The sequence below is a fragment of the Poeciliopsis prolifica genome, unplaced genomic scaffold, assembly GCF_027474105.1.
Source record: "Poeciliopsis prolifica strain line A6 unplaced genomic scaffold, Auburn_PproV2 SCAFFOLD004, whole genome shotgun sequence".
Lineage (NCBI taxonomy): Eukaryota > Metazoa > Chordata > Actinopteri > Cyprinodontiformes > Poeciliidae > Poeciliopsis > Poeciliopsis prolifica.
Window position 1 is genome coordinate 1493201 of NW_026562379.1, and position 16343 is coordinate 1509543.

At 38.5% G+C, this 16343-nt stretch overlaps 1 protein-coding gene across 6 annotated transcripts in view; it reads left to right on the forward strand.

Annotated features, from left to right (window-relative positions):
* Positions 1 to 16343, forward strand: part of arhgef12a (Rho guanine nucleotide exchange factor (GEF) 12a) — a 52025-nt gene that overhangs the window by 33881 nt on the left and 1801 nt on the right. For 3 of the 6 annotated variants that reach the window (XM_055028127.1, XM_055028128.1, XM_055028129.1), the window contains 31 exons: positions 437 to 486; positions 704 to 761; positions 859 to 1031; positions 1269 to 1346; positions 2018 to 2137; positions 2520 to 2627; positions 3119 to 3244; positions 4619 to 4720; positions 4841 to 4951; positions 5034 to 5132; positions 5380 to 5422; positions 5567 to 5672; positions 5823 to 5960; positions 6831 to 6863; positions 7441 to 7730; positions 8995 to 9189; positions 10665 to 10806; positions 10886 to 10918; positions 11001 to 11152; positions 11821 to 11967; positions 12057 to 12142; positions 12772 to 12897; positions 12989 to 13103; positions 14283 to 14383; positions 14523 to 14600; positions 14725 to 14800; positions 14932 to 15099; positions 15542 to 15629; positions 15721 to 15798; positions 15897 to 15991; positions 16080 to 16280. In XM_055028127.1, the coding sequence (XP_054884102.1) occupies positions 437 to 486; positions 704 to 761; positions 859 to 1031; positions 1269 to 1346; positions 2018 to 2137; positions 2520 to 2627; positions 3119 to 3244; positions 4619 to 4720; positions 4841 to 4951; positions 5034 to 5132; positions 5380 to 5422; positions 5567 to 5672; positions 5823 to 5960; positions 6831 to 6863; positions 7441 to 7730; positions 8995 to 9189; positions 10665 to 10806; positions 10886 to 10918; positions 11001 to 11152; positions 11821 to 11967; positions 12057 to 12142; positions 12772 to 12897; positions 12989 to 13103; positions 14283 to 14383; positions 14523 to 14600; positions 14725 to 14800; positions 14932 to 15099; positions 15542 to 15629; positions 15721 to 15798; positions 15897 to 15991; positions 16080 to 16280 (3516 nt within the window). The remainder of the gene's footprint in view (positions 1 to 436; positions 487 to 703; positions 762 to 858; positions 1032 to 1268; positions 1347 to 2017; positions 2138 to 2519; positions 2628 to 3118; positions 3245 to 4618; positions 4721 to 4840; positions 4952 to 5033; positions 5133 to 5379; positions 5423 to 5566; positions 5673 to 5822; positions 5961 to 6830; positions 6864 to 7440; positions 7731 to 8994; positions 9190 to 10664; positions 10807 to 10885; positions 10919 to 11000; positions 11153 to 11820; positions 11968 to 12056; positions 12143 to 12771; positions 12898 to 12988; positions 13104 to 14282; positions 14384 to 14522; positions 14601 to 14724; positions 14801 to 14931; positions 15100 to 15541; positions 15630 to 15720; positions 15799 to 15896; positions 15992 to 16079; positions 16281 to 16343) is intronic. The other 3 variants (XM_055028131.1, XM_055028132.1, XM_055028130.1) reach the window with 2 other exon arrangements.

Genomic DNA, 16343 nt, shown 5'->3' on the forward strand with positions numbered 1-16343 from the left:
AATATAACAATAAATAATAGCTGTTTGTAATGGTCGAATGTTTACCCACAGCCTGTTTAGAACCTTTGCTGCAGTTAATGGCCACTACCAAGCCTTGGTTGTTTTTTTTTGGAATTACAAACTACACTAGCTTTACCCTGCTCAGTATAGTCAGACGTGGCTCATATAATAACCCGTCTCTTGCCTAAATCCCCTTGTTTGGGGTGGAGCTGTGAAACAGGTCCTACTTGTAATATAACTACTATTATGGTCTTCTAAAAGAGGCCCTTTGCCACATCTGATCTGCCAAGACAATGTGAAATATTTGTTGCATAAAAATTTTAACAATTTAACCAGGAAGATGTAGTTATTTTCCTTCGACTGGATCATTATTTGTTGGGTTTCTGTTGTCCCTCTTGAGTCAAATCATTGCTTCTTTCTCCTTTGTTCTTGCCAGATGGGGCTGCAATGCGGGCAGGTGTTCAGACGGGAGACAGGATCATCAAGGTAATGTGGTTTAAAGAAAGAAGATAAACCCAAGTGTCACAATGTTGGTGCAGTAAAGTGGCTGTATGCTGCCACCTGCTGGACATGAGGTGTCATCTGTTGCTCACTTTCAGAAAGTACTTCATTGTCAAACATTTCGGCTTGGCTTCGAATTTAAAGTTTTGTTGTTGTTTTTTTGTCTTTCCTTCCTAATTGTTATGCTGCTGTTGTCTTCCAGGTTAACGGGACCCTTGTCACACATTCTAACCACACAGAAGTAGTGAAACTTATCAAATGTTAGTTTCTCTGGACACATTTTTACCAAAAAATACATTTATAAACAGAATAAAGCTGAAGATGAGATTGTGTAATTCTTCTGTCTTACCGTTCTAGCGGGCTCCTACGTGGCGCTCACGGTTCTGGGGCGCCCTCCAGGGCTCGCTCAGATTCCGTTGCCTGAAACAGAGCCTGACATCTTGGGTGTTAGCATATCCTCTCCAAACTCTCCAGCAACAGAGCGCCCCTACAGTCCTCAGGACCACCTCTCCCCCTTCCAACCATCTTGGGTACGAAAGATATCTAATTTATTATCACTCTATTACCCTGCTGATTAAAATATCTGCAGATTCTGCATCTACTGTATATTCAATCTCGCAATTCTAACTTCTCATCTCAATTGATGCGTTAAATCTTTAGAATGTTTGTCATATCTGCCTTTGTGTGTTCCTCACATAAATCTATAGCACTGTTTGCACTGAGTAAGCAGAATTAGGCCAATCAATTACCACCTTTTCAACCCTCAGGAAGAAAACGGCAGTGCCTGCAACCAGAGGTCTGATGTTTTGCAAAAGAAGCTTTCAAAAGAACAGCAGGATCTACAGGTTTGCATAATAATGGCTGTTATGTACTGTGTTTTACTTTAAAACTTGGTGTCTCCTTGGTAGTTAGCTACTCTACTTGACCCTTAGCTCCATTTGTGTTAGAAATTTTGCAACCAAATAATTTCTCAAGATTACTTGTTCTACATCCATCAAGTAAAACGAGAACCTTAAGCATAGAGCCTGAGCTACAATGAAGTGATTTGAATCAAAGCATTTCTATGTGCTCGGATGGTCTAGTCAAAGTCTATGCCGAAGTCCAATTGTATAGAATTACAAGTTTATGGTCACAGACAGTATTGATTCAGTCTGAGTGATTTTGGGCAAAAAATGACTGAAGTTTGAAGAGATGCACGTGTGAGACTGGAAGCTAGATATGCAGGAAAATGTGGTTCTGCAGAACCATGACTCATGGAGGATAAATTAAAAAGCTTGAGACATCTTTTTATATTTTTTAGTTGTAATAAAAACTGTGAAAACCAGGTATTTGGTTCCTTCCTCTTCATAATTGTGTTCTACTTTGCACTATATAGATTTACGCGATTACCGCGTGACAGAATCGGAAGAAGTTGTGTGATTAGTTTTTGCGAGTTTTGTATGTGCATATTTGCCTATTTGTGCATAAATACCTGAAAGCTGTATTTTGTTTTGATTACACTCTTCACATTGTCTAGGCAATGAAAGAGGAGTACAGCAGGAACCGCTCCCCCAAACTACTGAAGGACATCCAGGAAGCGAAAAAACACATTCCTCACCTGCAGGGTCAGCTCTTAAAGTCCACTGAAACAGCACAGGTACCAACTTTCATATTCGGCCCAGAAAACAGGAAATCTACTGACACAGATCTATCAGATGTATACCAGCAATCTCTGTATAATTTTTTTTAGTGCATTTGGGGCTCATTCCAGACATCCTAATCTCATCAAAGGATTAAGCTTCCTCTGTTGGAAGCCACTCTTTTGTGTCTGCATGGCAGAGAGTTTTGCCATCTCTCGTGCTATTTAAAGTGTTTCTACATGTCAGTCTGCTGCATGCCAGCTACATTTTATTAAATCAGATTCTGGAAATATAATAAATCTGCTTTTTTAGTTTTCTCACATCAACGTGTTACATTCTTTGGATGGTGACCAGCTTTTGACTGTTGAAAATTGTAACAAGTCTTGCATGGATCTGCAGGAGGCTGATTCAGGTGGCGATGCAGACGACAGCATCACGTATGAAACGGATCGCACACACACCCCTAAAGCAGACAATAGCACAGATCTATCCTGGACCAGCACTCCCGTAAGTACTGACTTTCAATTCATCATGATTAAATGCTCATCATATTTACAGAGTTCTTTAAATGCATGCATTGACTTTTCTTTCACATGCTGGTTTGACAGAAAATGGATAAAATATATTATTGGAGGGGTGGCTATTATGTAAAATCATTTGTTTGAGCTTTATATTATTTTGCAATGTTATTTTCTCATTCTGCGAGTTTTGCTCTTAAGAACAGTTGTTAATGGCATAATGTGGAGTGTCTTTCAGTCAATTTCAAGGCGTCAAATTAGTCAAATTTCTTTTTAGTCATGTTTGATTTATGCAACATTTTAATAACAACCGAAGGTGACACGGTTACTTTATTGTGCTACAAAATGGCAAGGAAGATACAAAATACTGCAACTTTAACCAATTGCAGTATTTTGCAACTGTATTATTTCTGTGTTTTATTATTCCTTTAGTAAATACTTAAAAATCCGTATTTTTAAGTCTAAATATCTTGTTTCCAGATATTTAGAGCAGCGACTCCAGAAAGCCATTGTTCAAAAGAGCTCTCCTACCCCAGCCCAAAGAGCACACCCCGAAACAGCTTCAACTCCTGCCACTCCCCAGAGACGGAGGACACCACTGACCTGGTAATTTAACTAATCACTAATTCATATGCATACAGTTAGCCTGCATTACCTGTTTAAAAAACAGTTTTGACTTGTTTTAGGAACCTCACATGACTAAGTTCACCCAACTAGTGTTAGATTTGAGTTGAAACCAGACAGTTTGAATGTAGCTCTTTACTTTCATTGTTGAAGCAACTTTTCACCATGTCCTTCACCCTTGCCAAAAAGCTAGATCCTCATCTCACTGGAAACCTTACCAAATCCTTTCAAAACTGCAGTCAGATAGACCAGCTTCATCTGACCATCTGACCTTAAAACTGTCCCCCTGAAGGCATTTGGTCTATCCACGTGGACTACTGCAAACTGAATGTGTTGATTTTTGAGCAGCATTTTTGTTCTCTCAGTTGTCACCCTACAGGTTTAGGTTCATGGTGTCTGGCTTCACTGAAGGCAGTGACACTGGTGGTTTCTGGTTGTCTTTGAACATCCTAAACAATGTTCTTCGGTGTTAGTTGGACAGTTTGATTCAGATGTTTGTAACTTGCACACAATCAGTTTTTCCAACAAGGCAATGTACGTAGCACAAATCAAAACTACATTTGGGAAAGATAACGCAAAATATATGAAGCATATGGAATGGGCCTGAGTAAAATCCTCTTAAAAATGTATTGACTGTGATCGGGTCTTTGTAAAGAAGTAAGGCAACCAGTTTAAAGGAACTTCACCTACTTTTTTATAATATTGGTTAAATGTCCAATGAGGATTATGGCAGAACATTGCTAAAGAATGTACGAAGTATTTCTCTTCAGACTGATAATGCCTGTTTATCCAAATATGGCTGTGGTTGTACATAAGGCTGAACAATATTAGAAATGTTTGCGATCGCAGTAGAATTGGTATTTATTGACAATGATGAGATCAGTTGTGCGAGATGCCTATTTTCTCCTTTTCTCTTCTTCTCATTTGTGCTTGCGTCACTCTGTGACCTTTAGTATTTTGGGCATTAGTGTCCAGTGTGAGCCACGAGACTGTCCAAACTGCCAAATATTACATTAGCACATGAGCTGCAGGTTTATGACCCTTAACATATATTACCCAAAAATTGCTGCATTTTGAATAGTGCTTTCCAATATAAATATTGCTGAGACTAATATTGGAATGTTGTATTTGCAATATATTTTGGAGACTTGATGTTGTACCTATAATTTTAATGTTGTGATTGGAGAAAATCCAGATTAGAGTCAAACTTTTGCATCCGGTTTTTGTGTCACATAATCATTTTCACCTGGAAAAAGGAGTTATAAGCAGGTACATGCCTATGATGAATGTATGGAAAGTTTTAATGTGGAGAGACTAATATGTTTAATCTTGTTTTTTTTGTTTTGTTTTTTACAGGACTCTCTGTCACCCTCCGCACTCAGTAGTCCCTCCTCTTCTCGCGTTATCTCGCAAATTATTGGAGCTGAAGATGACTATTTTGGTCGAGACCAAGAGCAGGTGGGCTTTTTTACAGGCTGCCAACATGATTGTCACACTGTACATTACAGATGTACTATAAACACACCCAAAAGTACCTTTGTAAAAGGAAGTTTAAAGAAGGACGTGCGTGTGTTTCAGACAAACGGCCAGTGTGACAGCTTTAACAGTATTGAGCAGCTCAAGTCTCGCCCTGCTCACCTCGCAGCCTTCCTGCATTATGTCATCTCTCAGTTTGAACCTGCTCCTGTGGTGAGACTCTCTTAAGCATGTTATTGTCTGTTTTTATGCGACCTGACATCCTCTAAATGAATCCTAATGATCCGGTTCTCAGTTGTGCTACCTCTATACCGAGCTCTACAAGCAGACCAACTCCAAAGAGACCCGACGGGTTTTCATGGACCTCCACAATTTTTTTATGGACCGGGGAGCAGTGAGTTTCTGAAGTTGAACATGAATTACATTTTTACATGAAAGTCGTTGAATGCTACTAAAATTACTCTTAACATCTTTGTTATTAAATATTTAATAGTTTGATTTTTCTGAATCAATCACATGCTTAGCCAAACATGATCATAATCTCTGGCAAAGCCACTTTGTTTTACGTCAGTTATGGCACCGATATGTTAATATGGCATCTTTGCAACTAATTGACATAAAAAAAACTTTTTCTGTTGCAGAATTTAAAGGTTCCTGTTCCTGAATCTGTTTCCTCTGATCTTGGTAACTATCTCATTGTGCTTATAACACTTGGTGAAAATTCTGCTTTGTTTGAGTGTGAGTTCTTAACCTTATGTTTAAGGTTCAGAACCCTAAACATAAAGGTTCTTAACCCTTATGTTAAGAGTTTCCTTTCTTTCTTTGAAGACCGGCGGCGGACGGAGCTGATACCAGAGGAAATAAATAGGCAACATGTTCAAACACTGCAGGACTCTCTGCTAGCTGACGTTGAGAAACACCTCGAGGACTTCAGGTAAACCTGGTCCCGCTGACTCTTGTATTCCTTTCTAACATGGCAGCTACTTAAGGAAACTGTTTTGAAGTTCAAACTGTGAATTGTTAATATCAATACACATGTCGGTTTTACAGCGATTCATGGATAAAAATATGTTTTGAATTTCAGACAGAAGCGCAATATGGGCCTAACGGTGGCTGAAGCTGAGTTGGCCAGACTGGACCAAGAGAGAGTCCGAGATCGTGTCACGCTTGAGCGAGAACGTTCATACGCTGAAAACATCATATCTAAAATAGATGACATTCTGTGAGTCGCTCATTGAGATGAATTTCCAGTCTGACATTAACATGCAGTCATGAAAAATTGCAAATCTAGGTCTTTTAATGAAGTATTTGAGATGTCTTTTTTCCCAGTTGAAATGATCACAGAACTAAAAAAAAAAAAAAAAAAAAACTTAAAAGCTGGAATTTGCTTTTTCATTTTCATTAGAGTTTGAAATCACACATAAAAACTCAAATAAAATCTCGCATGCAATCTAGATTTAAAGGTTTTATCTTCAAAATGTGATCTCTGTAGAAAGATCTCATAAATTATTGGTGATTTATATATATATATATATATATATATGAATACTTTAAATTGCTTTATTGGGCTGAGAACTCTGTAAATTTGAGTCAGAGTCTCTAATCTTTAGCTCCCTCATGAAAATTGTGCAGAAAGCCTGTCAATCCAAATTAGACTGAAACAAATCGTAGTTCTACTTTCAAAGAGGAACTCCCAGCTTCAGGCAATCCCGATCATTTGCAACAAATTAATAGTCCTTAATAATATCAAGTTGAAATAACATTATAGGACTTTCATGCTATTTATTTGAAGATTAGATTAATATATGCAAATATTTGGGAATTGCTGTTTAATTTAGTGGTGGTATACATTACGTCAAATGACTCATGGACACACACGAATTCTTTCATGACAGAAACATTCATTGTTTCTCCCTTAAAGCAATTGAAACCCATAATTGAATTGAATTTATGCAAAAGATGAGTGCATGTAAAAATCTGGCTGGAAGTGTATCCATACAAATACATTTTGGTGAAAAGTCATTGGGGTTGTTAAGCAGAAATATACTACTCATGTCTCTTTTTGTTCAATCATATAATTTTTGCCTTTCAGTTTAACTACTCAGATGACAGAGGAAGACAAATGGTAAGACATCTTATAATGTCACATGTTTATAGCACACATTTCTTAATTGAATGAATATTTGAGAGGTGTTTTTTTGAATGAATGAGTCTCAAAGTTAAGTCTTTTAGCACAGTGACTTCTCTCTTAAAACATTTTGATTTTGTAATATTGGGCATTAAAAGCAGACATGGGTTACATGAACTATGTCAAAAATAGTAATTTGTTAACTTAAGACCATATGTCTGTGATGTTTCTCCCACGGCAACTGAGCAACTCTGACAAATTCCTTTGTGCCATTAAAGCTCCGATTTGCATCTCCCACAGTTTACAAATAAGGCGCTCGGGCAGACTCTTAAAGAGAACATGTAATTTATGCAGTATGTTTATATTAAATTATTCAAAAGTGTGACTGATTGAAACACTCTTGTTTGATATGCCATATGGTCTCAGCACTGCACAGATGGGTTGTCTAGAAATTGTACGAGGACCGGGGTGACATATGGCACAAATCACAATGTGCATACACGTGCTATTGCCTCATTTTTTGCTAAACTGCAAATCACAAACTTGCATGTTAACTCTTCTTATTTTTCTTCAGCACCACAATACAGTTTGTTATTTATACATACATGAAGCACCTCGGTGTGAGGGTTAAAGAGCCTCGAAATCTGGAGTCCAAACGGGGTCTGAACCGTCTTTTCCCTAAGATGAAGGTACCACGTGTGCTTCTGGCATATCAAACGTTCTCCCTCACCTTTGTCAAGCGTGTAACACTTTGTCTCCTCCTTTTCTTTAAGCAGAAAAGTATTAAAACAGATAAAGAAGTTGATGACAGATTAAAAAAGAAATTTTTAAATCTTGTACCTCAGCGTCGACCCTCGGCAGCAGGTAAGATTTTTTTGATGATGATGATAAATGATAGAAAGTGAGAGTCGGATTGGTTTGCAGATTCTTCTCCAACACATCCCACAGATTCTCAGCATGGTTAAGGTCTGGACTTTGCGGTGGCCAATCCATGTGTGAAAATGATGTATCATGCTCTTTTAACTACTCTTGCATAATTTCAGCATGATAAATTCTGGCATTATTATCTTGGAAATATGCCTGTGATAAAAATCCATGGATGGACTAACCTGCTCATTCAGTATATTCAGATGGTCTGCAGGCAGATTATGTGCAGCAAACCCAGATAGTGCTGCCTCCACAAGCTTGTAAGGTACCCTACCTTAGCAACTGTCACTCGAGGACAGGATAACTCAGAACTTATCAAATCACATGATCTTCTGTTTCTCCACACTGCAATGCTTGCAAACTGAATCCATCCATCAGCGAGGCTGTTTAGAACTACTCAGATGTGTTGCACAAATTAAATAGGCAGCATAAAAGCAATGGGAAGGTATAGTTAACATATGAGACAAAGACTGGTTCTGTGTCCCAGAGAGAACCATCTTTTAATGTGAAAGTCTAAAACATGGTTTTGGAGCAAAAACCTTGTAAAGATGCTGACTGAAGCTAGTGAGAGAAAGACATTATCTACGGTGAAAAAAGTTCTGTGCCAACAAGGGCTGAAGGACACTCGGAAAAGAAAAAAGCCATTACTCCAAAAGTAACATAAAAAAGGGATTATGTTTTCAAATTGCACTCACAATGGCCTTATGCTTTGGATAGATATTTTGTGGTCTAATAAAACTAAAGTGGAAATACTTGGCCGTAGTAATTATTGTGACATTTGGAAGAAAAGTGAAGATATTTATAAGCCAGACAAGAGCGTCTGAACTGTGAAGTGCTGTTGAATGGTATTTCACTCCAAAAGGGACTGTTGCATTTCACAATACAGGTTTTATTGTAAGTAAAAACAAAAACATAGCCTGTCTTTATTAAAGCGACATCTCATCAGTGACATCTCATGACGATAGAAGATCGGGAACTGATGGCTCTTTAAGCTGATAATATCTATAAGCTTCCTGCAAATTTACAATTGCAAATTACTGACTACACTTGCAATTTTTATCAAAAAATTGGTAAAGTTCTGATATGAGTCCCATAGAAAATTTGTGGGCAGAGCTCAAAACTATAAAACTAGCTACACCAGTTCAGTCAGGAGGAATGGACTAAAAAACAAGCAACTTTTTTCCAACTTTTAAAACAACAGGCAAAAACCTGGACAATCGCCCCAGGCCTCAGAAACAGCTGTCTCAGCCAACGCTAGGAGTGGTTGAGCTCATGGATAACAGTCGTCTGAGGGGCAGCCAGTCCAGTGAGGGCCCCGAACTCACTCATTCCTTGTCGGTCTCATCTCCAAGTAACACCATCTATGGTGTGGATGCAAACCGAGATACTGACATTGGTAAGTATGGCTTATTTAATTAGAATATTAAGATTGTCGATCTAGGTTTTGCTGAAGGTGGAAAATAAGTTTAGCATTTTTACCAAAAGTAAAATAGCCTTTTCTGTTGGGAAGTTTAATATGTTTATTTTGTAAAATAGTCATAGTTTCAACATTCTGCTTCTCATGTCTACGCTTTAAGATGGTGAAGCAACATATATTTCTATGCAGAAATATAGGTTTTGAGGTAGCATAGGAATACCCTTGATATAAAGTTAATCATTCACATTTTGCCACACAAATCACCATCAACTGTAAAAATAAGAGTTCTGAATGCAATTGAAAAGAATTCAATCTCTACGTTAATATCAAATTGTTTGTTTCATGACGTCTTTTGGCGTGAAACCAAATTATATTCCCTTCAAATTGGTGGAATTGTGAACCAGTGAACAGATTTCAACTTCATTATTACCACTCCCATTTATGTTTGGGAAAGGGAGTGAAGCAGTTCCAGAGGTAAAATTAAAAAGCATAATTATCAGCAAGCAAACTCTCAACTGATGATTCTGGTGCAGCTATTACATTTTACAGTTTATGTTGAGTCACTCCAAATATTATGGTACTGTATCGTGCCAATTTTGAGCTCCGGGATTACAACTCTCACTTAATGGCAGCATAACATCATTGTGTCAGGATGCCCACAAAAAATATTTCACGCAAAAGGCTGGTGCAGATTATATTTGTGTATTGCATGTTCCAAAAACTGTGTGGGCAAAGGATGTCTGCGTGGGACAGATTAATGCAGCTGGACTCCTGACAATCTTTATGCAGCTAAAGCAAAGTGAAAACCACCATGACGCACATGGAGTTGTGGAGTTGTGCAGTTGAATAAAACTGTTTGAAGCTTTATTTTGAGGGATATTAAAACGTTTTCACTGGTGTTTTGTACCACTTACACAGAAGCACGCTACTGTCACGGTGGAAAATAAATTAACAATATAATTACCTTGTTATGAAGGGACATAGTTCCAAAACGTACTTTCCTCCTTGACAGAAATATACTCATGTACCTTTGTGTTGCTCATTTAAATGAAATGTAGTGTCATTGATTTTACCAGTACACTGCCAACTCCATGTTTTTAATTTCAGCTTTCTTTTATGGCCACTCTGTCGTCCGACACCATCCACAATTACAGTCAAAATCCTCATTAAAATAGGACGGTCTGCACCGCCGTGCTGCCTGTAAACATCTGCATGCACAATTTTTGTAGATTCAGCTCCATGGGCCCACTAATTATGCATACCGTTTTCATCTGGGATCTTTTAAAATCAGACCCTAAATCTTAACTCCAGTCTGATGACCTCTACCAACCATCCTGTTGAAATTTCTCCCCTTCTGTTGTGACCCTTTTGTTGACTACAAATGAAGTTATTTAAGTCGGTGTACGGAATAAGCACACTAAATTCTTCAAGCTAAACTAATGTACGCGGTTCAGTTTCAGGTGGGACTCCAACATCAGCCCCCTCCAGGCTGAGTGACGGTCTTCAGCCTGATCCTCTGGATGGATTAGCATTCCCTGATTCAGCTGAGCTTTATCCCATGGAGAAGTTACAAGAAGATGACAGAGAAAGTGACAGGTGTGTTTTACGCATTCTGAATGAGAAGGAAGATGATTTTCCTTTTTGTCATTGGTTAATTTAACTAAATCTTTCTCAGAGCTCATGACGGGACACCAAAGGCGGTTAGAAGGTGAGTGCAGCAGATCTTTGGTGTTTGGGATTAATCTGAAAGGTAAAGGGCGAAATGAAAAGTGACCTTATTCTTGTCTTAGACTTGAGGCATTGGGTATTGGAGACGTCCAGAGCGAGGATGATCAGGGGACAGACTCTGAGCTCGATCCCCACAACTGGCAGCATCTGGTGGGACGAGAGGTCCTTGCAGGACTCAGGCCTCAAGAGATTAAGAGACAAGAAGTTATAAATGGTGAGTGCAAACAGCAGCCATTGGTCCATAAGTCTTCTTTATGTTTAATGTACTACAACCACAAATGTATTTTACTGGGATTTCACAAACAAGCAGGGCTCTTTGGCACCTCCACTGTGGCTCTTATAAACGCAAATAGTATTGTGTGTAAATATAAAGGCAATATGTGCTTTATGTTTTTAATTCGGCAACCTATCTTCCTTCAAGTCCATATTTATGAGAAGTACTCATTTGGTAGAGTCTTCAGCTGGAATTTACAAAACAAAGTAAAAAACTCCTTAGCTTTCAAAATAGAAATGAAATTCTCGTACTTATTTATAATGTTTTTTTTTTCAAGCAACGTTTCTTTTCAATGGAACAATGTCAAATCCAATATCTGAAAATGGAAAGAGATTCATACACTTGTAAGCACATCTCGAACTAAACTGATTGGTTGGAATTATAAAAGAAGCAGCCAAGAAGTCCTTAGGAACTAAATGCCCCGTATCATTGTAATTCCACTCCACAATTATGAACCTTGTGTTTGAGCATCACATAAAATCTTAATAAAATGAAGTTTATGAAGAAAACAAGATCAAGAAATACGAATACTTTTTGCACGTCACTATAAGAGTGTAATCACTATATGATCTTCCGCTCTGAGTGAACTCCTCTCATGTCGTCCACAGAGTTGTTTTATACAGAGCGTGCACATGTAGGGATGCTGAAAGTTCTGGATGACGTTTTCTACCAGCGGCTTTCCAAAGACGCAATCCTTCCTCCGGCTGACATCAAGAACATCTTCACCAACCTGGAAGAGGTCCTGCAGCTGCATGGTACACTCAGTAAAACAACTCTTGTACTCTGTAACTTTAAATCATAATTCATAATAAGACATTTTAACGATACATTTGTTGATTTTCAGTTTCAATATTTGAGCAAATGGCAGCCATACGGAAGAGAAATGATTCGTTGGTAATAGATCTAAGGGGGGACGACTTGCTCTCGTGGGTGAGTCAAAATTGTTTCTTCTGGCATCGTTTTTTTTAAAACTGTAGTCACAGCTTGAATGATGAAGTTGAAACAAACTGTGCACACAGAAACAGGGAATTTTCACATTTGATATAATGCCTTTTTTTTCACACCACAGCCTTCAAAGTCTGTTATGAGCATTTTATGTGTCAAACTATTTGAAAGGAAGCCATAATTGTCAAATGAAAAGAAAATTGTGTTTGCAGTTTACAATTGTTTCAAGTCTTGCCACAGAAACTGGACTTTGACTGAGCCATTCTAACACTTGGATATGCTTTGATATTAAAAAGCAGCATTGTGTTTTAATGATGTCAGAAGATGGCCTGGATTTGGCTATCATCTACACATCTCAATGACTTTTCTGACATATGTGATGTGAGGTAGTCAAATATCCATTGTCAGGCTCGTCTGAATCCCTTGTGGGGAGATAAGAAGGGCAAACGGTCCCCTGAGGTCTGAGCATCGATCGAGTACCACATTAAAACTTAAGCTGTCCGTACTCAAAGGACGTAGGTCAGGCCACTTTCTTGGACTCAGCTGCTCATGTAAAAGATTTCCGTTACAAAAGCCTCTGACCAACTGAGCTCCTCTTCATCTCTGCTCTGCAGTTCAGTGGTGCCGAGGTGGAGAAGATCAAGCAGGCAGTGGGGACATTTTGCAGTAACCAGCCGTTTGCACTGGAAATTATCAAGACCAAGCAGAAGAAAGATTCGAGGTTCACCTCATTCATTCAGGTACTCGTGATGCGTCTCACTACATTGTACAGGCATTTTTTCCCCAAAATATATTTTGCTGTGTAAGGACTTTTATTTATCTATTTTTTAGGAGGCAGAGAGTAACAGACAGTGTCGAAGACTACAGCTAAAGGACATGATTCCTGTTGAGATGCAGCGGCTCACCAAGTACCCCCTGTTGTTAGACAACATTGTCAAATACACAGGTGCAGTAATGCTGACGCAGGTTTTTTTGTTCATGTTCTAAATAGGTTCTAGTCTGTGGGTTTATGGACTGTTTTTCCTCTTCTAACTGGATTTGGTAAATATTTAATTAACCAAATTGCGGTAATTTTATGTTTTTGAATAGTTTTGATTAGTTTAATTTGGGATTATTATGATAAGTGAAGAACACAAATTGCCAGTTTGGACCAGAAGATTGTTTAGAAAACTGTCAATTGATGTCCATTGTGGTCTGTTCTATATCTAGTAAAGCTGTTTCTTCTTTTAGTCCACTAGTAGAGTCAGAAATGTTCGTATTAAGAAACTGATATGAACATTTGGCACCAAAAACTGTTGGGAGCTTTTATATGTGAGATCGAATAGGAATTGGACTGAAATGTTTATATTTTGGCAACAAAAATGGGGTTAAAATTGAGCAACATGTTTGGAAATTAATATTTGGATGATAGTCAGCTCCTGTATATTAAAGTTCTTACTGTTTTATGACTCTTCACCAATACAACTGATATCCTGTTGATAACACTGGTGTACTATATATTTGCAGGGTTATGTAGTGCTCATTTTGATAAATGTACCAAACAGAGTTTAAAATGTAAAATTTGATCACCTGAAATATTTCTTGCACCAATTCTGCCCACTTTCAGCTTTCTTGGATTGTCCAGGTTTTTCTCCCGTCATATTTAAATCAATCAAATTCTCTAAAATGGTAAATCCAGCATAAAAAAAACAAGGAAATGTTTATTTAAAAATTTTAATACAGTATAAAAAGTGGTTAATATTGAAAACCAGCTCTTGAGTTTCAGTAAAGTGGTAATAAATGACATTTTGTTGCAACACACCGACTATTAATGAAGTACTGAGACTAGGAGACAGATTATCATTATAATGGTCCTGCACAGTGAGTTCACAGTTCCGGAAATGGGGCACCAATTATTTGGGCCATCATTTTATTCTTAGCAAGAGTTTGGGTCTCACATGAGGAGAAAGCCTTAATGATAAAATATGACCAGCTCTTATAGGCACATAATGCCTCCCGTGCTTTATTATATTTTCTAAGAATTATGTGTCCATTAATACTCTCTGTGTTAATGGACACAGGAAGTATTAATTAAGCTCCCCAAGGAACCAGAGTCCTTACTGCTTGATGTCATGATATTTTTCAGACGATCCAATGGAGAAGCACAAAGTTAAGCAGGCAGCAGACTGCTGTAGAAAAATCCTTAGTCACGTCAACCAGGCCTTAAAAGAGTCTGAGGACAAACAGGTGGGTTTTTGAAATGCGTTATCATGTTAAATTTTCTTCATGTGTTTCCTTTAGATTCCTTATTTGGAGGAAGTTCTCCATATAGCAGTCTTCTTTAGCAAACCACTTACTCATCCTTTTTTTCTGTTTATTCCTACAGAAATTAGAGGACTACCAGAGAAGACTGGACCTCTCCTCTCTAAAGCAGACAGACAACCCAGTGATCCTCGAGCTAAAGGTGCACTTGTTTATCATCCAGCACCATGTGCACTGTGAAACATGCACCGGATAAAACCATATGAGTAATAGATCCACAAACCTTAAAGCTCACCTACTTATTTTTTCTGCTGTCCATCTGTCAGAACCTGGATTTGACCAAGAAGACACTGATTCATGAGGGCTCTCTGTCATGGAAAATGAACAAGGACAAGACTATTGGTTTGCACTGATTGTTTTTTTTTTAATACATTTAGATATTATCATGCTCTTCATAGCCACCGCAGTGTAACTCTACTACACCAATGCGTATGTTTGAAAGTGAATAGATGCCTTGTGTCTTTCCCTTTCAGAGCTGTACACGCTCCTCCTGGAGGACATTCTTGTTCTGCTACAGAAACAAGACGAGCGTCTGATCCTAAAATGTCACAGCAAAATCCTGGCAGGCACCCCAGATACAAAACATACCTTCAGCCCCATCATTAAACTCAACACTGTTCTGGTGCGCTCTGTGGCTACAGGTCAGTTTATAATTTCCCCGGACTCTCTGCTACTGAAATTTGTGGGAACAGTCCTAGAACTTGTGTAACTGCTCAACCTTATAATAAGAGATCGGTATCTGATGGTTTATGTCTGTTGGATTATTTTACGTTTTGGCACTTTATAAGATAAACTTTAAAAGATTTTATTGAGATTAAATGTGGTAGACAAGCAAAATGTGTGAGCAAAGTAGTTATTTCAGCTCCTTTGAGTCACTACTTGCTTGAACCACCTTTTGATGCAATTACATCTGCAGGTTTTTAAAGAGATTGAAGAAGAAAAAAAAAAAACACCCAACAAAAACAATTATGTTCTGTGGTTGTAAATATCTTTGCAATTTATTGTCTAGATTTTCACTTAAGCTCCTGTGATAGAAACATAAAGAATGTAATTTTAAAGCCTCTGTTGTCTCTCTCCTGCCAGACAACAAGTCCTTCTTCGTTCTCTCCATGTCTGACAACGTCGCACAGATCTACGAGCTCATGGCGCCCACAGTCTCAGATCAGAAAACGTGAGTCCAGTTTCTTTGCGATGGATTCGTTTGACATTTTTGCCACGATTGTTTATCTTACCGAAAAGTATTTTTCTCCCCCTTACACAAGGTGGCAGACTCTGATCTCCCAAAGAGCCGATACCATGAAGGTCAAACCACACAGCATCATCTCGTTACCTCAGACTGAGTATGCTTCCTTCTCGCTTTGTAATCCAGTCACATCAGATCGCTACCAGGGTTTCGACTTGTTACAGAGCTAAGTTTCTGTCTGTGTGGGTGTCTTAGTGGGGAGAGAGACGGCGTGGAGATCATTACTGCAGGTGTTTCCAGACTGAGCAGAGAACGAGACCGCACATCCACTGGCAGCACGCAGTCCACAGGTAACTGAAGCCGCTCGTTTCTACTGCCCATCTTGGAAAACATTTCCGTCCACACTGCAGCGATGTAACTGCAATCATTCATCTTTAGATAAAGAGAGTGGCCCGGCCTCTAGAAGAACCCTGCAAGGTTCTCTACCTGCTGGTAACCCATTTGAGGAAGTGAAAGCAGACATAGAGGAAGAGGAAGGTTTTCTGGACCCAGAGCTTTCGTGTGAAGTATCTGAAGTTGACAGAGAAGGAGACTCGTTCGATTTGTTCCCCTTAAGGGCAGACGAAGCACTAAAAACATGTAAGTCCTCTGGATACATAAGGAAATTAACTTGCTGAGCTCTTAAATTACAAAACCAGTCAT